The following is a 26,170-nucleotide window of genomic DNA, read 5'->3' as shown; positions in this document are numbered from 1 at the left end:
ATGATTGTTTTTATTGGTTGAATAAAAAAAGGGGAAACAAAAAGACATCCTGTCATAGTTGTTTGCACATTTTGGTGTTTAAGGCTCCATTTTCTGTTTTTACTTGTATCCTATCTGCCCTCATCCCTGTCCTCCGTGACCCTTTCCGGCATCCCTCTCTGAATTTCTCTCTTGAGTCAGTTACCCAACCCTAAATCAGAAAGCTGCCGAGGATTGTGGGAACCCGTGGAATCACCGTGACTGAGGATGCGGGCAGGGAGCCACGACAACGCTGGAATGTGGGACGTCTGAGGCAATAAGAGTTGTGTGAGCCCAGCCAGGAAGCATAGAGTGATGGGGCAAGGATGGGAGTGGGGGGTTAGGCAGTGAGGTTGAGGCAGGAACAAGGAGAGGAGCAGGTCTATGAATGGAGAGACAAAAAGACAACAGCATAAACAGTTTGAGGGTAAGGCAGTGTAAGAGAGGGGCGGGAGTCTTTTGGGATGGGGGGAGGGGGGGGGGAAACTCCGGAGATGGGAAGCCAGCCTTATTCCTCTTTGCATTTCATTTACATCCCTGGCCGTATCGACCAATCGGATTGGGAGCAAAGCCCAGGGCTTAGGAGGGGAATAAAAAGACAAAATGTCTTTGCTGCTCTCATCCCTCTCTGATAATACCCTCTCTGTTTTTTCTTTTCTCTTTCCCTCCCGTCTATAAGTAGATACTGTCCGAAATGCCAGCAGAAAAGCGACACCTCCGCTTGCTGTGTATCTCAGATAGACTGAGCGGGGAGCAGGGGCTGAAAAGACAGCTTTAGCAACTGGGCCTATCTCCTCTCCTCTCTGGCTGCACGGAAGCCGGGGTGGAGGGAGGCGGTGGCGGCTTGGGATGTGTCTGCGAGTGTTTGGGAAGAGAATAGAGGGTGTGAGAGACGTGATATACAGAGCTGGCCGCAGTTCTTGCAGAATCTTACACTCTGGAGAAACTTTCTGCGCAGATCCCATTTTTAAGCAGAAGAAACCTGTTTCAAGGGTGCTTACCAGGCACCACCCATTTCCATGCCGGTTGTGCCAACTTGTGCCTCCACGTTCTTTCTTTGTTGACATCACAAAATGGGGTTGAAACAAACTACTCGGGAAGACGACAATTTCAATAACCATGGGATAAAGTAAAGGGGACACCTACAATGTGGAAGGCAATTGAAAGTTGGATCGCCTCCACACGGCTCGGAGAACTTTTGTGGTTTACTACCTTTGATGAAGTCTCAATTTTTACCACACCAAACACTTCCAAACCATGACTAATAACCTTAAAAAAGCCTATCCCTATAAACAGTGAATTAAGGAAAGATGTCCTATTTTCTGTTCGCAAAGTTTGCTATGTGTATTGAGTGGAATTATCCCCATTGAGGTCTGTGTTGACATGCCATTATTGATTATCAGGAGTTTGTTTACTATCACCCTTATTGTGTGTACTTCTCAGTGTGTGGTAGTAACTGTCTGTCTACAGTACAGGTACAGTATGTTTGCTAGCCTAATGGGCTTGTTTGTAGAGGTGTTAGTAGTACTCTACATTTCGTTTGTGTTTGGGTGGAACCCATTGTGTAAAGTGTTTTTTGACCCACCTTAAATTCTTTGCCACCGCCTTGAGCTGCTGAGATGTTGTGTTAAATGGTTCTTGACTTACTGCCTGTTCATCCTTGGTGAAAGACACCATCTTCAGGGAAACACCCTGAAATTTAACAAAGGTAAAAAAAAAATAAGTGTTATTTCAGCAGGATTTGAAGTCAGGGAAATGTGACAGTTACTACTTTCAGGGTCATCTTCAATTGAATATTTAGCTGTTGTAAAATTGATGAAGTGGGGCTTTAATGTCAACAGAGGATGCGTATACTTGTTTTTCATATCCAAACCTGACTGTAATCCTTAGCAATAGACCCGTGAATGTTTTTATTTGCGCGTGTGATAGAACTTCGCATGCAATGTTTGTCCATCGACTTTGCGCACATTTTCATAGAGTTCTAATCTGTCCATATGGGATAAGTTTTCAGTTCTTGCGTGAATATTATCCCCAAGTTGCTCGTTTTATCTTGTGTACACACATTTGTTTATTTGATGTGGTGCCTCTTCACCACACCGCATGTGGATATCAAAGACAGCAGTGCCGAGCGTAATTGAAAATGGTTACCGTGGCGAAAGGTCTCTTTTATGCTTGACTGCGAAGAGGCAGAAAAATAGCCCTATTCTCTGCTACCGTCTTGGATCTATTTAAATAATTGAGGAGTAAACTGACAAATTAGGCACCTTTATAGATACCCTTGGGCTCTCTCTGGGGTCCTTTACTTCGCACCAATTCAAGACACAGCCACTAGGCACAGGATAATATCACTACGTTGCGAGAGACTGTGTTTAGGCGCGTGAAGAGGAGGACTGGAGTGGGCCAGGAGGTGTTTCGCCAATCAAACAGGCCACACTTCCTCCCCCAGGTTCTAATTTTGTGCCACATTAAAGAGCTCGGCCTCCATTTAGGACATAGAGAACCATTTTCATAATTTGCCGGGTCTCTCCACTTGCTTGGGGTGTCTTATTCCCCCCCTTCAACCCCCTCTTACGCGCTCACTCTACGTCTGAATGGAAGGCCTGAGGAGAAAGAAGGGTAAATGATTCCCCTCCTTTTAACCAACTCTTCTGCATAATTTTTCTCTTAGGTGTGTAAAGTAGCAAATATTTATCTCTATAATGGTGCCATATTAGGCCTGAATATTCTATTCTGTATAATAGCTAACATTGGTCTATTTTACGTGTGAATAAGCAGCATTCTTTTGCATTAGGCCACTGCATTATTATACTTTCTGATCTTATATTCGCTCTGCATCCTTATTTCACTGCAATCGTTTTTCTCACATGGATAAAATCAAAGATGCAGTATAGATTTAGCGACATGAACTCAGTTAAATCTCCATCTGAACCATCCATTCATGCTCTCTAGTACACAGTGGCAATGATTCCTATGTGATTGGTCGCATAATTCACAGTCTCAGGGGGCATTTCTTTGCTGACAGACAAGCTAATCTAAAATCCCCCAATTTACAAATGAAAATCCCACCATCCAATTGAGCTAATAGAGGGACTTGAATGGGATAATAAGATGTGCTGTAATACTGTGTAAAAAGCCTTTAACGTTGTGTTGGTGTAAGAGCCCAAGTGGCTGCATGTTTGACTGTTTGCTGTGATTACACTGGGAGGCTAAGGGGGTTCCTCTATTCTTCCCTGGGCAAGGAGATGGAGACCCTACTACTGGAGCTTCGGGGAGAAATCACAAAATAGGGGCCAGATTATTGATGTCCTGGTCTTTTTGGCCATCCCTCCATGTTTACACTCTTTGTCTTAATGCCCCGTTTGTTCTTCTTTCCTTTTCTATCTTGCTTGTCTAACACTTTTTGACTCAAAAATATTTTTAAAAAGTCCCTCTAATCTTCCATCTTTCTCTCACACATTTCCCTTTCTGTCACATTTTCCCAATCGTTCTATTTTTTTACTCTATCACTCTCCTTTTCACTCTCTCTTTCGACTTCTCTTCCTTCGCCTCTCCCACCCCGACGCCGGCCGTGCGACGGATGCGGCGAGGTGTTGCTTGCAGATGTGCACAAACAAGCCAGGATTAAAGCAAAACGAATCTAAACAGACAAATGGAATTAGAGTGATGGGTGTCACTGGGCTGGTTCACGGTGATAAACAATATGATGCCCTGCGTGAGTGTGTGTCTGGGGGATTACTAGCGGTTAGGTGTGTGTGTGTGTGTATGTGTGTGGGGCATAAACGGCGGCTTCTACTTGTTTGCCTAGCCATCTATATTTTTGTAATTATGCGTGTGTATATTTATTTGCTTGGTAATGTGTTATTCCTTATGAATGCTGCATGATTTTGCTGTGCTTTTCTACTCATTTTCTTCTTGTATTTACATTTTGTCTCCACTGAGAATGTAATTTTTATTGCCATTTGTTTGCCAGCAGGATTAAACCAAAACTACCTCACTGATTTCTACCATTCACAGTGAAGTAGGTCACAGACCAAGGCAGACTGTATAAGATTTGTCAAGGATACAAAAGACGATTTCCTCTGATAATTTCAACGGTACGGTATAAGGCACTAACCACTTGCCCACCGGGCCGCCTTACTTTTTTTGTTTACAATTAATAATATTTGTATTCAGGTTTTAAAGTAATGCTATGCATAGTTTTCAAAATGTTATATTTTCAGTTTATCTTTGCCAAAACTTAATAAACCTAACATGGTTGATGATTGTATTCCGTCGCCAGAGCTGTTTACGCAAAATAGCTGTACATCTAGGTAAAAAAAACAGTTGGCAACCACCACTACCTGTGAATGTCAGGGTACAAGTCAGAAGCTCAAACAGATTTTCTTGTTGCTGGCATTTGTGTATTTATATACTGAAGAGGTCAAGTAATTGGAGGTGCCAGCAGGGGGGCTAGTGATCAACAGTCTGTGGGACCCCTGCTGAGGGTCTCTGAGCTTAGTGATAAGCCCTCACCCGCCAGATGGGCACACCACATCCCCAACATCAGCTCCAGCATCCTTTGGAGCGACAACGCTCACCCGCTGCCCCTAACGCCCTCTGATGAAATGAGGTGACTGTAATCCCAATTCCTGAACTGATGCAAAGGCCATACAAGTTGCACTGAAATCCCATGTGAGGTCAAACTAGAGTCATTTAGTTCAATTCTACAGTACATTTTTAACGTTTTACCGAGACGGGTCTACATGGGAAGGACAGTGTCTGTAGAGGATGCGAACCTTGTTTAAGTATTAGTTAGAAGACAGTGGGCATGTGGGCATATATACTAAATATTTCACCATATAGTTAGGCAAATAACACAGTTATCAGTTCTAACATTCGGTAAAGAACCGGAATACTCTGAGAAAACCAACTCTAGCCTTGGGAGAACATGCAAACTCGACACAGGAAGGTCTGAACCTCAGATTGAACCCTTGATCTCAGAACTGTGAGGCCGACATGCTTACCACCACCTGATGCAGTCTAATTAAAAGTACTAATCTTGTGAACAAGATATATGATTTTTCTACAACTACTCCACTACCTTAGATTGTTTTGAAAAAGTACGTATGCCTCCTGTTGATACAAGTATACCCTAAGAACTGCTTTTGAATGTAACTAGAGTGTCATCTGAACCCTATCCATCCCATATTTACCATAGCAACCTGTCACATATCCATGTACGCACAGTCCTACCTGGATGAGCTTTTCTGGAGCTTTTCTTCTACTTGACTTGGGGAAATTGTCTCAAAATTGCAAGCTCACAGATTACACGCGACAAGTGCACAAACAAATAAAAGATTACTACATGTCTCAATGTAATGCCCTTTCAACAAGCCGTGCTTCACAATGCTCCTCTCTCCCCAAGCTCTGCCGTGATGTGAAGGCCTGTTGGCTAGTTCCAATAGTATGTCATCACACTATAGCCCCATTCCTCTCTTGCTATTAGGTAGACTTTGGAGTTCAAGTGACTACAGGCCTTTTTTTAAGGGGGAGAAAGACTCTGCTGTTGTTCTTGAAAAGCTGTGTTTATCCAGGATTAGAGACACCAGCATGTTAATAATTGTTTCTCACAGAACTGCAAAGAAGCACTTTCCTGTAATCCCCTAATCAGGCATTACACCTCTGAGCGAAGCCACAACGCCGGCGCACGGTGCGTGTGACGCTGCACGCCCACGGAGTGTAATGTGCCCGCATTTCCCCTACCACGTCACCATGCGGCTCGCCAAAAGCGGCTCGCTTCATCGCTGCCATCCTCCCGGTGACCAAGACTAACACCCATCAAAAGAGCCACATGTGGCTCCCGAGCCATATGTTCCCTACCCCAGTCCTAGGACCTGACGTCCACATGTATGGACATCAAAATTTTGATTTATGAAAGGCCACAATGCTAAATTTTGGACTACAAGGGCCTGGCGTCCCTTTATGATGCAGACACCATTTTTCTCAGAAACTACATCATGTAAAAAGATAATTCTTTGTTTTTACACTCATCAGGTCCCAACTTGCCTAATTATCAAAAAAAAAAAATATTGCATGCCTTAAAATAGTCTAGATTTTAGGAGGTTAAATCTCTAGATTACAGCACACTTGTTGAACAGAATGCTACTCGGAATTGTATTTAAGGCCCCCAAAAGTACTTTTATGTATTAAAAAATGAATGCTTATACCTTTCGTATTTCTGATTGTCATTTCACAAGGTGAGAAAATCATTATTGTGTCCCTGTTGCCCATGCACCAACCAAAATGACTTTGTACACCCGACGTTTTAATCCACAACCCCACAACACTTCCACTCGCCATTTTCACGCCAGGGTCTCCTTTTTTTCAGGAAATTGTTTTTCTGTGTCTTGTTAGTGCAGAGTGTTTGTTTATAGTGTCTGACCCCCACCTCTCTTTCTCCTTACAGGGCCCGCTTGGAGAGTGCAATGAGGAGATCGGCAGGGATTAAGCTAAGGAATTTAATTAGTGCTCCTTTTCCATAACATTTCAATCTTTCCCGGGTTTTGGCCGTGCCCAAAGCAGACCTGTTATAGCCAGCAGCTGGGGGAGCGAAGGGCCAGAGAGGCTGGAGTGTGCAGAGGTAAGACACGCGTTTGACAAACGGATTAGTCTGACGCCCTGCGGAGGTGAGGAGTTGGAGACAGACCGCACTTTAGTTGGGTCATAATTAGGTCTGTTTTAATGACACCACAACCCCCCATGGACAATGACCACATTATGTTCTTTTTTTTTTGCCCCCCTGTCAAAATATTTGAGAGGTTATTCCCAGGTTCCAGTTGTACATTGCAGAAAATATGCTAAATATTACTGCAAACAGTCAGGCATATTATATTGAGCTTCTATTACGACTTAAATTGTGTATAGCGTAAAGTGAAAGCTTTAGTTGTAGTTATTATACAGTTTATCTTTGGTATTAATACAATTTTAAATCGTGTAATTATGTATATTTTGCAACATTTAAAAATTGCAGTAGATAGGGTACAAAAAAACACCAAGCACCTGTTAATATCAAGAAAGAAAATTAATATCTGTCCAATCATTAAAGAACCTGAATCATTTTTTTTTCAATCAAAACACAATCAGGATAAAGATATTAATAAATAGGCCATTAAAAGTAACATTGCTTTAGTCCTGAAACCCAGCAATTTGTGCATCATTATTATTATTAATAGTATTTTGATTGTAATATTTAAGCATCTTCAGCTAAATTGACTTGTATTGATAACTTGGTATGGTTTCACATTCCACATAAAATGTATATTTAATATTTATTATGGGTGACTTTAAAAAAAAAGTTAAAAATTGAGTTTTTCTTCTTGAATGACAGAAAGTTAACCCAATAATGATGCAGGACTTTGATTTTGGGAAAAAAAGTTAAAGTTACAACCCTCCTGTGCATACTTTATATTCTTCATACTAAAACTTTGTAAAAGCTTGCCTTTAAATGGACTCAAAACTCAAAAGTTGACAGTTTAACCAATGAGTGTTCTGCAAAAACAAGAGGCACCTTACATTAATCCACTGATTGTAGGACACAATTCTGGTGTCCTATTACTTTTGAAGCTGGAAAACGTGCTCCCTAATAAATAGTGTTTCACAATTGCATACAATTTTATCTGAGATCCAACAGGCATTTATGCATACACATACAACAAAAAGCTCTTATAAAATGTCATTTTACTTTATAATTGCATTTATAGTTGATGCTATTCATGTCATTGTGTCAAGAGGTAGTTTTTCGTTGTGTTCAGCCAGGCGTACAGTGTGCTGTGGGCCCAATGCTGGTGTTGCTAAATGAGCGAATGAGGGGTGGCAGGAGGTTGCCAGTGTGCTTGGGGTAATCACAACTAAATCTGAGGCCACACTGTTGCATTGTAATCCTGATGCTAAACTCCCCATTAACCCATCTGGGACCCTAAACAGACGACAAGCCCCCCTTCCTTCCCCGCACCAAATATACACCACCTGCCACACAAACACACACACACTTAAAGCCTCTCTGGCTGCATGTTAGAAGTACTGTCTGTCCCGTTAGTCCCTGCCAGAGCTCTTAAGGGGGACGCGGGCGGGCGGGCGTGAGGGAAGCTGGTGGTGGGGGCGGGCGAGGGGGTCGGTTCATGTCCAGCAAATTAAAAACGCTGACATAGGAATGTGGCATTTTAGTCCCACGGGGGCAACTGGCACCCACGTGCTGACCCAGTGGTCATTGGTGAATCTTGTGTTTGGATTCCGCACACACCCTCAGCTCTGGGGTTTGGGGGGGCTGACGTTGAGGGGGTGGGCAGCCACAGACACCTCCTGTGGGACTGCTGATAATTTAAGTCAAACATGATGTCCACACTTGTTTGACACCCATTAAACGTGTTTCAATCACGTGCTTGATACAGTCCAGCCTTAAGGGTCTGTTCTTTTCACCCCCCCCCCCCCCCCGCCCCCGCCTCACCACAAATCTAACAAAGAAACAAATCAATTTAGTTTGATCGCATTCATGTCAAAGCAATGCATCTACCACTCCATCAGACGTATTCTATTTGACCTTTCTATGATTACAATTTAAAAACATAAAAGCCAACCAATGGGGGTTTTGAAATGCTCTTTTTCCTCCAAATTCCAACCAGTAACCCATTACTCATTCAGAGCAGTGAGCCATTAATTAAGGACTGTTAAAGTGCCATGGAAGGGACTCATTATAGAACGGCGGCATCTCTACTGTCTTTGGGTGAGAGAATAGGAAGGGAGGGGGGTGTACTGTCCTATGTGCTTGACCACAAACTCAGGAAATTTAATGGAAACATTAATTGAATTGTCTTTTCTTTTGTCTTTTTCACTTGATGGATAATGGATTTTTGTTGACTTTTTCCAGAAGTATTGTCCTCGGGTTAAAGATTTGGTCTAATCAAACAACACAACAAAACAGACTTGAAGAATTGTTTACATATAGCGACCAACCTTGATAGACAACCCCCATCGGAGCTCCTCTACTCTATTCCATTTGTTTATTCTTTTTTTTTTAATGGAAATGCATAACAAAACAATTGGTGGTGTTTGTCTAATGAAAGTAGGCCAAACAAGCACTGACAAACAAGTGGGGGGTTGGTGGGGGGGCTGTTGTAGGTCAGGGCGCTATAAACCGTGCATAACGGTGCCGGTTGAAGAGCATAACATGTTGCCGTTGTCGACAATAGACACGATAACGTACAAGCCAAAATGATGTAACGTTGTCTAGACTCGACCACAACAGCAAAGTAAACAAAAATAACAGAAAGATTAAATGAGAGAAACAAGACAAAAACTCAACAGCTCACAATCAACACATGCCTTCAAATCTCTTTTTTAATGTGTATGGAACCACACAATGACTGCAAAAGATGAGGTAAATATGTATAAAAATAAAAGAAAATGTAGTAGCACAAACTTAAGAACTGTTAACTGCCGTAATACATGTAATGAAATAAATGTATTGTATAGTACTCATGTATGTGTTCTACTGTAGTTTTTTATTGCTGACTATTTACAAACTATATACATTCTTATCTTATAAGAAGGGCACCATCTGGTGAAACTTGTGCACATTCTTGTCAAATTTAATTCTTGCCGGAGGGAAAATGATGAAATATGGCTTCGCTTAAGAGTAGATTTAATGTAAATATGTTTTTTTTTTTCAGGGGATGTGTATAGTGACTTATTTAAACAGCAGCTGGTAAATATATGCACATCTAAAATTCTGGGTCTATTTCTGCTTAAATAAGAATTGCCTGTAGTGTTAATGAATTTTATCATAAAAAACAGCTTTATGCTAGATTGTGTTATTTTTGCCATCATTATACAGTTGCATGAAGAATAATTAAAACCCATTACAATTGATTGCTGCATAGCTTGTGACCAGATTAAAGTCACAACAACTGATAAATCAATGTCTGCTCACACAACCACACAAGAAAATATATATTTTGTGTGTCTTACTATACTGTCGTTTTTAAGAATAAAAGCCTTATCATGCTATGTCATTTTTTTTAAGAATAAAAGCCTTACTACACTTTCATGTTTTCAGTCTAGTGTTAGTTCCATTTGCTCATAGGTCATCTTCCTTACAGACTGCTCAGGCTCAACTTGACCCGACCTTGGTAACCTCGGCGACCTGAGCTCGAGGCCCCCCACTGTGTCAATGCTCCGCTCGCTGCTGGAGTTCATAAATCACTCAGCAGCACAGCCAGAGTGTGTGATGAGAGCAGCTAATCAGCAGCTTATATGAACTGCAAGATTGTATAGAATTGTGAAGGTGTACTAGCAAGGCAAAAATGTATCATAATTGCTTGGAAACAGTGATTGTTGAACATGAATATAATATAATATGTGGTTTTTAACACACCTATCAGAAACAAAAAATATAATATGTAAAAATAACAATAGTAAAATGTAGAACAACGGGCAAAATAAACACTAATAAATAAAATATATTGAGAGTTTTTGGATAGCTTTAGCCTAAAAATAACACAGCATGGCAAGCTGTTGGCGGTCAGAATGACAAAAAAAATATCAAAACATACTATATGTAAGTCATAGGCCCAGCCAAACTACAATAAAATGTGACTTATAGACTGTAAAATACAGTAAAAGTCATCAGAAAATGCAAAAATTGTCAATCAGTTAAGAACATAAAAGTGAATGACTTAAATCAAACATTGATTTCATCAGCAGCTTTGCACCTCTTCAAGTGAGGCCAGTTCATATTCCAACTTCCTCTTAATATTAATACATAGCAATAGTTTTTAAATACCCCCCCCCCCTTTCCCCTCTGCCACCTTGCACAAACAAGCGCCTGTACTGTATCAATACCAGTCCTTGTTTGCTATGATATGGTTATTAACATGCACCAGATGCCCCCTGACGCCAATTTAGATCAAGTGGGCACAAGATAGACTGTCCCGAGGCGTTGCCAGCCTCACGGCATTGTATTCCGCCCCCAGGCCAGGCGGCCAGCCTCCCTAATAAAACCTCTTTTGTCTTGGGTGGGCTAACAAAGAGCTGGCCCAAGCGCCTGGTGTGGCACGTGCACCACCACTCGTCCCACTGGTGTGTGACCCAAAACAGGTGGATAGGATGGATGTAGCGTGTGGGCGCCAGTGTGGGGTTGGGGGAAGGGGTGAGCGAGTGGGACAAGTGCATCTGTCCCCGGACTCAACGACTCGCTGGGTCAGCCACAGCTCCATATGCTCGCAATAGAGAGGCAGGCATGCAGGCACAGCCAAACTTGATGGAGGTTATTTAGCAGAATTGGTATTGATCAGGTAAAAAAGTGATTAGTTATGACCAGTGATTGGATTGATTAAAAAACAACAGCATTATGCATCTATATAAGACTACGAAGAGCAGTATATCTTAAAAAACGGTTTCAAATTTAATGCTTAGGGAGATGGGTGAGGTTTGACAAAAAGCAAAAGTACTATAATTTAATTCCCAATATTTGCAATGTAATTTGCTATGGTAATATTAAAACACTTACTTTATTTTCTATTTGTGTCAAAGCAAGTTACCAAACACACAACTTGTATTTGTATCAAAATACAATACATTATTGTCTATTCCCAAATACCTATTTTATTTAGTACTACATGTATTGGAAAAACTGCGCATCTATTTTTGATTGTTATTCTAGACAAGCCATATAAACACGTCACTAGAAATAATCATCTTTTCTAAATTGGGGAACAAAAAAAGAGGAATATTTGGATAGCATGAGAGATTTTATGAAGTGTCCAAACCGGTCCTCAAGGGCCGCAGTGGGTGCAAGTTTTCATCAATTTTCTACTCTAAAGAATACTTTATATGTTTTCTTATATATTTTAATTATGTCTTCCATTTTCTTTATACTACAGAAGTATGAGGGTGTTTGAATTTGCCTTTCAAGTATGAAGATTGCCCCAGTTTTTTTTCGAAAATTACCCTTTGATAAACTGGCAATTTCCAAATCTTGATTGTGTTAATGAAAAGTGAGATCCCAAATGACCAATATTATAATTACAAATGGAATAGTCCTCCTGCTGTAATAGCAATCACTCCAGGGAATGTAAAGATTAATCAAAATGTTGTCTTGGGAAATATTTGTGGAATTGGAAAGAATGGCTGTAGCTCATACTATTTGATGATTGGTGAATAAAATATATTTAGTTCATGACATTAAACTCATGATGTTATTTTTACCTGGAAATTGCTATTGCAGAGGTTAAATTAGGTCAAAAGACAAGAGTTCTCTGTTCTTCCTCATGACTACCCTCATCAAGAAATTATGTATGTGAATAACTCTAAAACCAGCTAAGGTTAGTGCTCAGTATGCATTGCGTCTCGGATGAAATAAGCATCATTTATAATCAAATATCTAAGCACACTTTGAATATATTGTGATGACGATTGCGGGGAATTGCTTTTATGATAGTTAGTTTGCCTTTTCTGGTTTATTTTTCCCCCCAAATGAATGTGGCTGTAAGGATTATTTCCATAGGACGGCATTCCATTATGGCAAAGTACTCTCTCTCTCTCCTCTTTTTAGACACGCTGCCAGCTGGTTGTGACATTTTGCGCAGCCCTTGCTGAGAAGGGAGGCGAGTTGGCGATGTTCACCATGAACTCATTACATTTGTCAGCTATTTGTGATCAAAGTGCGTTGGAGGCCGTTAAGTGTGGAGTTTGATCATTGCGCGCATACCAAATGTCAAATGTCAGCTGTTTCACTTGAAAGTCGACAGCAAGCCAGAAGTGGAATTGTTAAGCATTGCTTTTACATTAAATCAGGGTCACTAACTAACACAAATGGTCTCATGAGTAGCCAGCAGGTTGCTTCTGAAAATAAAATAAAAAAATGCTCACCATGGACTGGGCATTCTGATTTCCTAGGAATGTTATGCAAATGATTATCTGAATAAGTAAACACTGGCTGTGCCTTTTGGTAGAAATGATGGGGTCTGTTGATATTTATGGTTCCTTCATTGTACAGTCAGTTAATAATTATTCTAAGGAATCATTAACACGTGATTAGTGTCTTTTGAGTACATTCATTGATTTTTTTTTTCTCACAGAAGGGTGTATAAGACTGATATCCAGTAATATGTAAGTGGTTGGCGACCTCTATTTGAAATGTCAAGTGCTAGTAGTCGTTACTTTTTGCACAATTTAATACATTGCACAATAGTATTTTTTAAATTTTTACTCATAAAATATTATGTTTCTTTATTCTCAAATTGCAACTTTAGACCCTGCAAATAAATGAGAAAAATATGTTCATAATAATGTTTGCTTGGAAGCCAAATGAGGCTTCAATGCTATGAAAAGTTGAATAAACTTAGTGTTCATAATCATTTTTATATAATGGTGACATGTAATTTTGATAGACATGTTTTTTATTCATGGATAATAATTTTATTTTACTGTGTTGTTTAAATCAAACAGCAATGTTTACATAAGCCGTCATATTATTAATTATATGTCAAAATATGGCATCACTTTGTATAGGTGTGCTTGAGCAAACTATTTTTGACTTGACCTATGAGCATAAATAATAATGTGTGTTTTAACATATGCCTATATCTTATAATCTTCTTAAGTGTTTCAGAGAACCCCCTCCCCTCCATCTCTCTGAATAGCTTAACAAAATACGCCTTAATAAATGGAAGGTCGCATGCACAACTTCAATAGGCCATCAAATGGCTAATGAACTGATAAGCTTATGAAAGCTTATGAATGCATTTTGTGGCATATTTCAGCTGAAGACAAACTATTAAGTAACACATTACCTAAAATGAATTTAAAGGACAAGAAAAAAAGGCAAGTGCACATTTTTGTGTGGCCCTGTTGTGTATACTTGATCAGACCTGCGGCTAAAGCTCTGGGTATCATTATCACATGAGTATCTGTTTAAATCCATGGATTTGTATGAGCAGTCTGATAAATTAAAATAACATGCTTTTTACAGCGCTTACTTTAAATCTCTTTAGACCTCATCTTTATATATATATAAATATATATATAAAACATCTAAATCTGTTATTATGTAGACCCTACAAACCCTATTTAATTCAATCTTTTTGACAAGATTATCAAATTCATTGATGATGTCACCAACTTAAATAAATAATTTGAGAAAATGTGTACTAAGCCTGGATAAGCACTTTTAAGGGGGATACCACTGGATTATCTTCTCTTTTTTTAAATTTTTGCTTATTTTTTTGTTGCCTTAGTATTGTCTTATTCTTATCGCTTCAATGAATAACAATTACCATTTATTTTATGTATTATGTTCAGACAAATATGTATACATTAGGATATAATACTCAAGGTTACTATAATTTTACAAATGAATCCCCCTCTGCGACTAGTGAGTTTGGATCAATGGTGAACCTTCAGGGCCTCAAAGGCCTTCTCCCCTAGTGAATGTGGGAGGAAACTGGAGTACCTGGAGGAAACCAACACAGGCCCAGGGAACACATGCAAACTTCAGACACACTACAAGTAGCATTCAATGATTATTTACAACTAAAGTCCAGCAAAACCTGGATTACGGGACAACATAGGGGAAGCAAAAGAAACTAAAGTGGCATCCTCAAATAAAAAAGGTAAATAAACACCCTCCCAGACAGATGTTTGAATAAACACCCACAAAAATACAAGAAATAAGGCCTAGGGGTGTCACTGTCAGAACTGATGTAATAAAAGTCTAGAGAGGATTAAGCTACATGTATAAGTGCAACAGACTGACTATATGTATACACCGGGGGGTCTAAACTTACCTCAAGTCCCCCTTATGCAGCCCAAAATAATGAACTATCAACATAAATACTCAACACAACAATGATTAGCGTACTTACAATATCAGGTGAAGCTGATGCAAACAAAACTTCCTTAAATCCAGACAATTGGCGCCTTCTAAAGAAAAGTAAGGACTCCACTGTCTAGCAAACGCAGTTGCTAAGACAGTCAAACCTCCAACTGAAAAATTTGAGGGTTTAAATAAGGACAGGAAGTGGATCTTGATTGGAGGAGGGGTGATTGGGAAGTAGTCTCAGCCGTGTTGGCCTGGGCAGGCCTTTGCCACATGTGCCTGTGTAGAAGAAAAAGAAATCACCACAAACAACACATCCTACTACATAGTGTGTTCCCAGGCTGACAGCCATAGCACTGTGATTCAGATATATTTTTTAGGCCTGCAGAGGAGGCCTTGTAGGCCCTGAAGGTCCACCACTGCACTGTATACTACAATGAAATTCTAATGCACCTTTAAACTCAAAGAGGGATGCTATAGTTCATTCATTAATTCATTTTCTGAACCATTTTATCTTCAGTAGGGTCATGGGGAGGGGTGCTGGAGCTTGTCCCAGCTGAATTCGGGCCAGAGACGGGGGGCACCCTGAATTGGTGGCCGATCAATCGCAGGGCACAAGGAGAGACACAACTATTCACGCTCACACTCATACCTAGGAGCAATTTAGAGTGTCCAATCAGTCTACAATGCATATATTTGGAATGTGGGAGGACACCGGAGCACCCAGAGAAAACCCATGCAGGCTTCGGGAGAACATACAAACTCCACACATTTGGAACGATCTGGATTTGAACCCAGGTGACCCACTATAAAGCTGACGCACTAACCACTCACCCGCCGGGTCTTCTTATAAGCCTGTTTGTATCTACAAAACATAACAATTAAATAAAAACAATTTTCTTCTGACATCAATGAATGAATGCAGCAGTTCGAGGCAGCAGCACCCAGGGCAAGGGCCGGGGGTCCGAGGGGCGCCGCAGTCCGCCATTCCCTCCAATGCAGTGGGGGATTACTGCAGCGTCTGTTGGGCCCATATGCTGCTCAAATCTTGATTAAAACTCTTTGTACGTATATGACGCTTTGTGGAGGCCATCTCTAATCTCTCCTATGATTTGTCCACTTGCAGGCTCTGAGGTTACAATAACAAGACTGGGTACACTTTATTGCAGTGTGCATTAAAACAGGTTAATTTCCGGCTTTTAGACACTCTCTACATCTCTTTAGAAGTGATGAATTTAAGGCTTTACAAAGATGATATCTATAATATTTTCTTTTTTTTTGTCAGAGCAGAAGGTCAAAGTTCAGTTGTTCCAACAGTGCAGACTGCTCTCATGAATATGCGCGCATCTCTCCAACCTATAGTTATTGTCTCCTTGTTCAATTGTTTTATTGTTCCTCTCCTAAAATGGCGCATGCGGACGCACACATTTACCCTTGAATAAATGTTCTGCATTGCTAGACCATCAGAATATAATCCACCCTCTTTCTTTTTTAAATTTTTTGAAATAAACAACGCGCAGGCGCACTAACAAGCATCCAGGAGTGGAATCAAAGTGGCTCTTGTCTTTTAACGCTTCGATTATTTCAAGCAAGCTTTTAATTAGTGCGCTCCTCCAGTGGAGGCTGCAATGAAAGAGAGATTATTGGCAATGTCAAGGATACTAATTGAATGTTGGACTTCTAACAATTAGCTTGCTGCAGAGCCACGTCAACTCATTACACATCCCATAATAGTGTGTGACTTTATTGCTGAGTTTGAAATTGCAGGTGTGGAAACACAAATATCCACCATAGAGTGTCTTGACTCTTGACGTGTGCATAAAATGAGAGAATAAAGGTCATTGTTATTGTAATGTTAATAACTGCAGTCTCAATTCCATGATGGCGTGAAACAAGAAGATATACATTTTTAAAGCACAGTCCATAATTTATAGAATTTTAAATATTGTGTTTGTTTCAACACGTTTATGGAGCAAGGCATATTGAGGCCTTGAATGGGTCCCACTGTTGCTAGGTGAAAACATTGGGATTAACATCTCTTGTGGGATTAAACCTTCTCTATTTGTGAGGACTATTTGAATTGGACTTCCGGAAATGTGTGTGTCAATGTGGGGGATTTAATATGTTCTACATGTTTTATAATGTTTAAAAATGTTTTAAACCAAATAAATAAAATGTTTCAACAGTTTATATATATACACAAATTACCAATTCGATTTATGTTTCTCTTCCCATTTGCCATCTTTTATAGTATTGTTTTAAGTTTAAAAAAAGAAAAAATATATTGTTTTTTTCTACATTGGAATGTCATACTTTTATCGTAATACAACCCAAATTGTATTTGAATGCACACACATAATCACACACACTCAACCAAAGATCATCTATATATATGAATTACACATGATCTTATGCGGTTTATTGTTATTTTCCAGTTATTTCTTTTTAGCAAGGAGGTCACAGCATCTTTGGAGCCAGTACCGGACTCACATCATGATGAGATCCGGTGGAGAGGAGCCTTATGTATGAATGTGACTGTGTGTGTGTGTGTGTGTGTGTGTGTGTGTGTGTGTGTGTGTGTGTGTGTGTGTATGTGTGTGTGTCTAACCCTTCACTACCACTTGAAAAGTCTCATTTAATCATTAGCGTGCTCTCCCCCTCAAGAAAGAAAGAAGAAAAGAAAAAAAACAGATTCGAAGAGAGTAATGCGAGGAGGGGCTCACAAATTGCATACAATACAACAGATCACAGTTTTGAAGGCTAGCACAGATGAAAATAAAATAATAATAAAAAAGCACATACCATTTATAAGACACACACTGATTGTCTCTTAGAAACTACATATTGATTCTTTATAAACACTTTTTTTTCTTAAATAAAGTAGTGCATCCATGTCCACGCGGCATCCTCATCGTTGCGGAACAAAGAAACTTAATTAAAGGAGGTTCGGAGTCCAGGGTTCTACTTCCATGGAACTGCGGTCAACCTGTCCTCAACAGGTGAGCGGTGCATTGATAAACATGGATGGTTGGGGCCAGGTTTGGAGGGGCTACAGGTGAGTGGAAAAAGTCAAGAAATCTCGTTGCCAGTGCTAAAATAAATTAAACCTCTCCTCTAAGAGGGAGGGTGTCGGCCCCCAAAAACGTCCCATAGAGGGCCTCTTTCAAGTTTTATTGAGGACCCCAGTGTCCGTCGCGGTGGTGTTCACAGGACCTGGAATTTCCACGACGAGGTCTGATCCTTATAATCCAAGCAATCGGCATTGAAATTCAGCTTCCACGACGCCGCTTGGTCTTTATAATCCAGGCAATCCGCCGCGGAGTTGAAGCCCAGGCCGGACGTGCCGTAGCCTTGCGTGGACAGAGACGCCGGGGACTGATTGAGGTGGCCCGCCACCGCGTTCGTGCTCATGGGACTCAGCGTGGAAGCCGGGCCGGACAGCTGATGGTGCATGGGGGCGAGGTAAGAGCCGCAGTCCATGCCCCCGAAATAAGACGTGGAGCCGGCGTAGCCTTGGCCGTAGCCCGAGGCTTGCGTGTAGGTCATCGGGTACGATCGCTGCATGCACGACGACGAGGTAGACAGCGGGTCCGAGAGCGGCGAGATCGAGGCCGGGCTCCAGATGGACACCGGCGCCGTGCTGCTGGAGATTGCCGGGACCGTGGTGTTGCCTCCACCGCCTCCTCCGCCACCGCTACCGCCGCCGCTGCTACTGCTGGGCGGGGTGAATTGGCCGCTAGCGCCGCTCTCCGAGCTCACTTCCCGACTCGGGGAGCTTTTCTTTTTGGCCGGTCGTGCCTTGTTTTGACCGCCGTTCTGCTGCTGCTGTTGCTGCTGGCGACATTTGGCCCGTCGATTCTTGAACCAAACCTGCGAAAACGCAAAAGTTACGCTTTTGGTCATTTCGCGAAATGGAAAAGTGGACATAAACGGACGCGCAGTGGAACTTTCTCAGTTCAAACGGGGTTTATGGACGAAATAAAGCTATTTGGATGGAACTCTAACAGGATCAAGGATTTTTTTTACTTTTAAATAAAACTGCATAACACAAATGTGTGCAAACATGATTCACTGATTTTTCTATGCAACGAGGTGTTGGTGAAAATGTTAAATATTTACATAGGCAATGGGATACTTATTATTACTCATTTTAGTCCGTTTAAAATACTTTAGTTGAAAGACAAACATTTTGTCAACATCGTTCAATGGATTGACTGCTATTAGGAGTCATTATTTCAATTCAATTCATTAGGAAATATTACACGGGTTAATTAATGAGAACAATGAAGGACATGACATGAGCGACCAAACAAAACGTAATTATCTAAGAACTCATCAAAAGTGCGAAAAAACAGACACATTTAATGTGTGCGAAAGGAACTAAGGTGAGCCGAAAAAGTGTTTCTCCCCTTCGCGAAACAATTTTATTTGTAACACAAAAATATTGACCCAAAATTCCAGCCTTGATTTCCAAATCCTTGCAGTTGTCTTTTGTTTAATTGTGTCGTAGTTATTTTAATCGAAACAAGTTTGTGCGTTTATTTTTTCATTAAATCATTCCAATTTCCTGCACCAATAAAATGAAAGATCCTGTTTTATATCTCCTCTTACACACGCACACATCCACAGATATATATTTTTAAATATAAATATATCCTCGAGCAATCATCAATATTTACACAGTTTTTATTTCAACATTTTGATGTTTCTAGCTGCGCTCACCTGTACACGGGATTCCGGTAGGTTTATTTTGAGGGCTACTTCTTCGCGCATGAAGATGTCCGGATATCTCGTTTTGGCGAATAACGCCTCCAAAACGTCCAGCTGCGCGCGTGTAAAAGTAGTCCTCTCTCGTCTCTGCTTTCTTGGCGTCGCTGCAACAGCAAGAAAACGACACATTAAAAGAAATAATAATAATAACAAATATAATGTTTAAGAAAATTTGCAGCACTTTTTATTTGAAGAAAGTTCCTTTTAAGACGAAATGTTCTTCAATAAACCAAATTAGTTTGCAAATCTATTTATTTAACTTCCTGGAAGAACTGAGCATAATTCTTTTTTCATGGGATATTTTAGTTAAGCTCCTGGAAGAAATTTGCATTTTTTTTCATGGGATATTTTCATTAAGTTTGAAGGAAAGGAGCATTTTCCCACCATTTGAACAGGTGATGCTTACCTGGATAGCCCACTGATGGGTGTAAGAGGTCCATTCCAGAAGTGGTTAAGCTGAGTCCATTGACTGTGTAAGGTGGTTGCTTTAGATACGACATCATGCTAATATTTGTCTGTTGGCTCAAGTTGGAAAAAATGTTGAAAACGGACGAGAAGCTCCTAATAGGAACCTGACGTGATACTCTTGTTGTGTCCTCACACCCTGGAGAAACCTGCACATAAAAGTCAACTCGGTGAACTTGATATTAATCAATAAACACACTGCCCCATCATATAGAACCATATAAGCTCTTTCTTTAAAAAAATGAATTCAAAATTGATTTCTATAAGATTTGTTGCACAATTTCATGAGTTAATTTGAAGCAAAAAAATAATATTTACTATGGATGAATATATTTATTAAAGTGGGCATACCATAAGGTTTAAAGTGTAATGTAAAAATGACAATGGCAAAATGCATCATGTCAACATGGCTGTCCTTCATCCGTTGCTGATCGTTGCTTTTCTTTGCTTTGTAACGGTTTTTCTTTTTAACCCCCTCGTCCCAATCTGTCACGCTTAAACACACACACAGACACACACACACACACACACACACACACACACACACACACACACACACACACACACACACACACACACACACACACACACACACACACACACACACACACACACACACACACACACACACACACACACACAGACCAGTTGCACATTCCCGCTCAATAATCATCATCATCATTATTATCATCCTCGTCATCAAGCCCTGCTGAGTTGAATTATCATATAATTTAGATAGATTTTCTTTCCCCTTATTTTTCTGATTAATTAAGCAGATAATGCAAGTGGCAACTTAGTGATTGCAGTCCAATGTCTTCATAAATATTCAGAGTATTTTTCATTGAATGCTTTTGTAAGTTAGTGTTTTAAAATCATGTTTATGTTATTTATTGCATATATTGAGATCATTAGGCGAGATATAACTCAAAGTATATTCGGTTTTTTGTTCATTTTTCCTGCTTGTTGTTTATTAAAATGAACGATATGTTGGATTATTGTCCATTGAATACATTGGCCAATGATTTGGGATCTTAATTTGAAATACTGGAGGCCTAAAATGGAAACTGGATGGTCAATATCTAAATCATATTTTGATTTACATTTGTTCAAATTTGTTTTTTTTCCAAACAGTGTATGAGTATTCCTAAAAAGTTGACTAACTTTCCTTTTAAGAAACATTTATTCTTTAATATTAGGCTGCGCAAGTCTCCATGTTACCTTCTTTTCATTTAATCCAACAAGTATCTTTAGTTCTTTTTTTATGGCAGGATTTTCTAAACTTATTTTGAATTTTATCAACTAAATAATCCTCTAATTGTTCTTTAATATTTTCCTCTGGTTTTTTTCACTCTTTCAATTGAAGAACCAACCGAATACGGTCCAAGATTTGAAATTCCATAATCGATCGTGCTATAAACGAACTCTCAGTGAGACAAAGGTCTAAAAAAAATAACTAATAATAATAATATAACTCAACCCACCTTGCTCCCAGAGAATAAAAACGTCTTCAGAGTCCACAGTGCGCGAGTGATGGAAGTCAAATTGCATCAACGTCCTTCGCAATATCGCCCCAAAAATGCCACAGCATATATAAAGAAGGCAAAATTACAAAAAAAGAATCCGCAGCCCCAGAGCCTGAAGTTTGACGTGGAGTGTGTGCGTTAGGTTTTGAAGCAGAGCTGTAGCAGCAAAATGATGAGGAGGAGGAGGATGATGATGATGCTGGTGGTGGAGGAGGAAGAGGAGGAAGAGGAGGAGGAGGCAACATAGGATTTGTTGGTGTGTTGGGACTGAAGTGCTTGGAGTTGGAATTTGTACAAGGAGGCAGCCAATAGGAGTGCAGCTCCCTCATACACTGGTGGAGAAGACCCCCCCCCCCCCCCCCCCCCACCCCACTCCTAACTCAACCCAGTCCCCCCACCAGATACTTTTTTTTGGACGCCCTATCCTCATCCAATGGCCCTCCGAGAGAAGTGGAGTTTAAAACTAGAAATCTAATTTCTTCACCAAACTCAAGGATGAAAATATGCCATTTAGAAAATGCTCGTCTATACCAAATGTTAATTAGATGATGGGAAATGTCTTTTTAAAAAAGTGTTTTCTGAATTTAACTTCAACAATATTTTAGTCATTCCTGATAAATCAAAGATAAAAAAATAAACAATCCAAGTGATATGCAGAGAAAGAGTTAAAAAATAGGAGAGAGACGTCTCTTACTCACGTTTGTGCGATGTGTTGCATGCAGGGGGTTAAAAAAAAAGAGGATTTAGAGATTTATTTCTTTAAAAAAGTGTCCTCTCATCCGCAGAGCAGATGTGTGTCACTATACAGACTGCAGGCCTGCACCCACATGCAGCTCCGTAAAGAAGAGAAGTGTATGAAGATGTTCCAACAGCAAGGTAAATAATTGAAGAATGATTCAAAGTTGCAAATGTGACATTTATTGCCATGCATCTAATGACATGACATTTTTATCTTAGCTCTACACTAACAATAATGTTAATAGAGGTGAACACACACATATTCCAATCATGATTATTGATAGCATTCACCTCACATTGGATGTTTTGCAATAGCAATGTAGGCCTAACCACATTCTGTCTCTTTTTTTTGCAGATTTAAAGGCGGAGGAAGATACGTATTTTTTTCAGTGGTCCCCACAAAGTTGGATTTTTTTCCAGCTTTCATTTCAAATGCAGGGGATTCTTTTATGTCATTCTTGGGAATCGCAGCAGGAGCACAGGTAGCCTTTTTGTTATTATTATTATTTCAGTATTTTAGTATATGTTAGGCAAAAATTTCAGACAAATTGACATTATATTTTCAAACGTATGGTAAAAATGTTGATTATTCTAGTTGGTTGTTATTTTTCTAATATCTAAATGTGTACAATTTTTATTTTCAGGCTGTTTTAAACCCCAGACATTAAAATCAAAAGAAATCCATGATCCATTTGAATCATTTCCAATTTTCTCCCACTATATGAAAATATCTATGCACGAGCTTTTTTGCTATTTAATCCGTTTCAAAACAACACGACATTAAAAAAAAGATTCACTTTGCACATTTTAGTAACAAAATACGCCTTAGGAGTAAAAAAAAATGTACTCGGACATTTAACAATAAAACACATTTTCACGTTTTTGAAATAAAATGCGCACTCGCCGACCTTTTTTTCTTTTGCATCCGAAATCCTATCCGTTCATTTTTCCTGTGCGCGCAAAATGAGCGCGTGCGGCAGTGATGTGGCTGTCCAAGTACTATATAGCTCAATAATTGATGAGCTGGTAAAAGCGGGGCGTCCACGGGGAGTGTGCGTGTTAAAAGGACGTTTAAAGGCACAAGGAGTTAAGCGCCCCTGGCGGGCTCCCACCGCCTTTTTATCTCCGCCTCTGCTGCACCCCACCTGAGGCTGCGCATTAAAAGCAGGGGTCTCCTCCAACCTGTGATTCCCACTTTGTCTCACTGCACCCACTTTGATAGCCACGAGGGGCGAGCGAGGGGCTCAGGGGTGGAGGTTTGAAGATTTGGGCTAATTAATAAGACATTGGCAGCATCTTTGTACATTATAGGCAATGTGAAAAGAAGACATGATGGAATAAATATAAGGATCATAAATAATTGAGGAGAGCAAATAGAAGACAAGCTGTTGAGAAATTTAAATATGGACACACACACACACACACACACACACACACACACACACACACACACACACACACACACATCTGTCACATATATTATACTCCTTGTTTCATATTTGCATGGCTGAAGAGGAGGAATGTGTTGGAGGAATTTATTTTGAACTGAAAAGAAGGGAGAAAAATGAATAGCCTGCAGTTTTCTTTTATGATTTTATAGATTTACTATTTTAGTGGCACTTTTTCTTACAAGTATTTTATAAATATAACAGCAGTGGGAAATGGTAGCAGAGTCTGTTGGCTTTGGCAGCGACACTTTCAAAAAAAAAAAAAATTCACTCTTGTGTGACCTGCAGCTAAGTCAAGCCTTTATGATACATATTACTTCTGTGAGCTATGTTTGTGTGTGAGTGTGTGTGGAGGAAGGGGATTTAAACCAAATGAGAATCATCTCGAGCTGTGTTTTAATGAGCTCAATAGGCTCAATAGGCACTATGGCTTTTTTTTTATAAATAAGGTGCACTAAATCAGGAGTGTCCAAACTTTTTTTTTCTCTCTGAGGGCCGCTTTCAGAAAAATAATAGGATGTTTTGGGGGCCAACTTGAAATTCTTATATACTTTCATTTGAGAGGATGGAATCAGGTACCAAAAAAAATCTATAAAATAAAGGGTTCTATAAAATGTGGTAGGAAAGGAGAGAGAATCATGGATGGAAATTGAAAAGCTATGTCTTGTTGATTATGAATGAGTTCACAAAGTATAGTTCACCTGCATCATCAGGATGTTTGGAGACACGATCAGGTAACTTGTTGCTCATATTCCCACGCCAAATCGTGAATGGTAAGTGCTGTAATGAAAAAAAGACACTATAAGACACTATAAGACACTCACACCCTGTAAAAAGACTAGTTTAATTTTTCTACCTTTGACTATGCAATACTCTGCTTTTTATATCTTTTTGTTGTGAAAGTGATGATGAAGATTTGGGTGCAAATGCAGCTATGGATTTTGACTGTGATACTTTTTAAAAATGTTTTTATTGCACATTTAACTGTGTGGATGATGTGTCAAAAATATTTTATATTGTGTCCAATGAATGATACATTGCAAATAACAAGCTTGGAAGTGAAAATTGTGAATGTATAGTCTGGTATTTTGTTAACATAGTTTGACTAGTGTTTTATGTGGAGTGGAGACTTTAAGAAATGCATTTGAGTAATTGTAAACAATTGCAATAACAAAGTATAAGTGTACAGGTGCAAAAACATCAAAACACAAGAGGAAATTGAAGTATAGGTAGCCAGCCACATTGTCAAAGTTCAAGTGAGAAAACCTTTGTTGGAGAATTTCTTTGTGCATGTGAGTCTGAAACTACATTCATTCATACAGTGCTTGAGGCCCAATTCCATTTTTAATTGTTTATTTTGGTGACTTACCGTATGAACAGAATTCAGCTGCGAAATGAGAATGGTTTGTTCACAATGCATAAAAATATCACATACTATATGTCAAATAAGGGTAAAGAAAATGCAATTGACCTACATACAGTGTGAACCTATAGCCCAAATACTTTTATGTTGCTAAGAACAATCATAAACCTTTCTTTATCAATGCTGAGCAAATTTGGTCCCACAAGGCCATGACAGTGTTTGCCAAGTTCATGCCTTTTAATTAGAGCTGTAATTGTTGTGATGTTGTGTTTACGCAGGAGTTCGCCTACAAACAAACGGATGCAATTAAATTCCCTGTCATCATCACGATAGAGATGAGGGGGTTGAAAGGACTAACACAAGGTCAAGTCAAGGTTGACGGAGGATAAAGAAGACCGCATGCAAAGACACTGAAGTGAACTCAAACTTTCAAGTCTTATTTATTGCATTAAGTCAGGTGTGTGTTAAAGATGCACCAATACAATTCTTCCGCACCTAGTACAAGTAATTGCATCGAGTACATGCCAATATATTGTCTTCATAGAGATGAATTCATTCCTATTGAGTATTGTTTTTAATGTGTAAATATCTGTTAAATATTTATTTGTATATTTATGCCAGTGCTTTTTTTTGTCTAGGTTATTCAGCACTATAGCTATATCTTGTCAGTCGTAATGAACCTCAAGAAGTATTTGTTTGACTAAATACATTCAAAATTGTAAATAAAAAATGAAACGTAAAGTATCACTTGTAAATATGGATTTCAACCTGTTTTAATGAGTTATTTCCATGATTTTCATACATATTTATCGCTCGGTTAATTACTTATCGACATCATATTTTGTGTCATTCTAAATAAATAATATGTTCGAGTTTTAAGCTACCTTATTAACTAGAGGCCCAAATATGTACCCTCTAAACCGCCATGTTTTAAAAGCACCTGACTATTTAACCCATGTGACCACAATACAGAAAAAACACAGACTGCCATCCA

The 26,170-nt window shown here is 39.6% G+C and overlaps 1 protein-coding gene and 4 long non-coding RNA genes across 6 annotated transcripts in view; 2 read left to right on the top strand and 3 right to left on the bottom strand.

The window, feature by feature from the left end:
• Positions 1–15: 15 nt before the first annotated feature.
• On the bottom strand, positions 16–15,054 carry LOC144206388 (uncharacterized). Its single transcript, XR_013328348.1, has 3 exons — positions 14,916–15,054; positions 1,604–1,710; positions 16–400 (listed from the first exon to the last, which is right to left on the bottom strand). It is a non-coding gene; the product is annotated as an uncharacterized LOC144206388 (long non-coding RNA).
• Positions 513–10,476, top strand: LOC144206389 (uncharacterized). The gene is made up of 3 exons (XR_013328349.1): positions 513–2,634; positions 6,464–6,637; positions 10,152–10,476. It is a non-coding gene; the product is annotated as an uncharacterized LOC144206389 (long non-coding RNA).
• A 1,543-nt stretch (positions 15,055–16,597) lies between the features above and the next one.
• LOC144206604 (homeobox protein OTX2) lies at positions 16,598–21,938 on the bottom strand. 2 transcript variants are annotated; one of them, XM_077731667.1, is made up of 4 exons: positions 21,586–21,938; positions 20,046–20,253; positions 19,592–19,743; positions 16,598–18,739 (listed from the first exon to the last, which is right to left on the bottom strand). In XM_077731667.1, the coding sequence occupies exons 2-4, from the start codon at positions 20,140–20,142 to the stop codon at positions 18,074–18,076; spliced, it is 915 nt and encodes a 304-aa protein (XP_077587793.1). In that variant the 5' UTR covers positions 20,143–20,253; positions 21,586–21,938; the 3' UTR covers positions 16,598–18,073. The 2 variants fall into 2 exon arrangements, with proteins under 2 accessions (XP_077587793.1, XP_077587792.1); XM_077731666.1 differs by lacking the exon at positions 21,586–21,938 and adding an exon at positions 20,456–20,748.
• A 101-nt stretch (positions 21,939–22,039) lies between these two features.
• Positions 22,040–25,920, top strand: LOC144206187 (uncharacterized). The gene is made up of 3 exons (XR_013328314.1): positions 22,040–22,503; positions 22,721–22,847; positions 25,455–25,920. It is a non-coding gene; the product is annotated as an uncharacterized LOC144206187 (long non-coding RNA).
• Positions 24,272–26,170, bottom strand: part of LOC144206188 (uncharacterized) — a 34,092-nt gene continuing 32,193 nt past the window's right edge. Inside the window, exon 6 of the long non-coding RNA XR_013328315.1 lies at positions 24,272–24,593. This is a non-coding gene — a long non-coding RNA (uncharacterized LOC144206188). The remainder of the gene's footprint in view (positions 24,594–26,170) is intronic.

Source organism: Stigmatopora nigra, chromosome 13 (genome assembly GCF_051989575.1).
Source record: "Stigmatopora nigra isolate UIUO_SnigA chromosome 13, RoL_Snig_1.1, whole genome shotgun sequence".
NCBI lineage: Eukaryota > Metazoa > Chordata > Actinopteri > Syngnathiformes > Syngnathidae > Stigmatopora > Stigmatopora nigra.
Note: the sequence above shows the minus strand (reverse complement) of the source record. Positions and strands in the feature narration are given on the sequence as shown.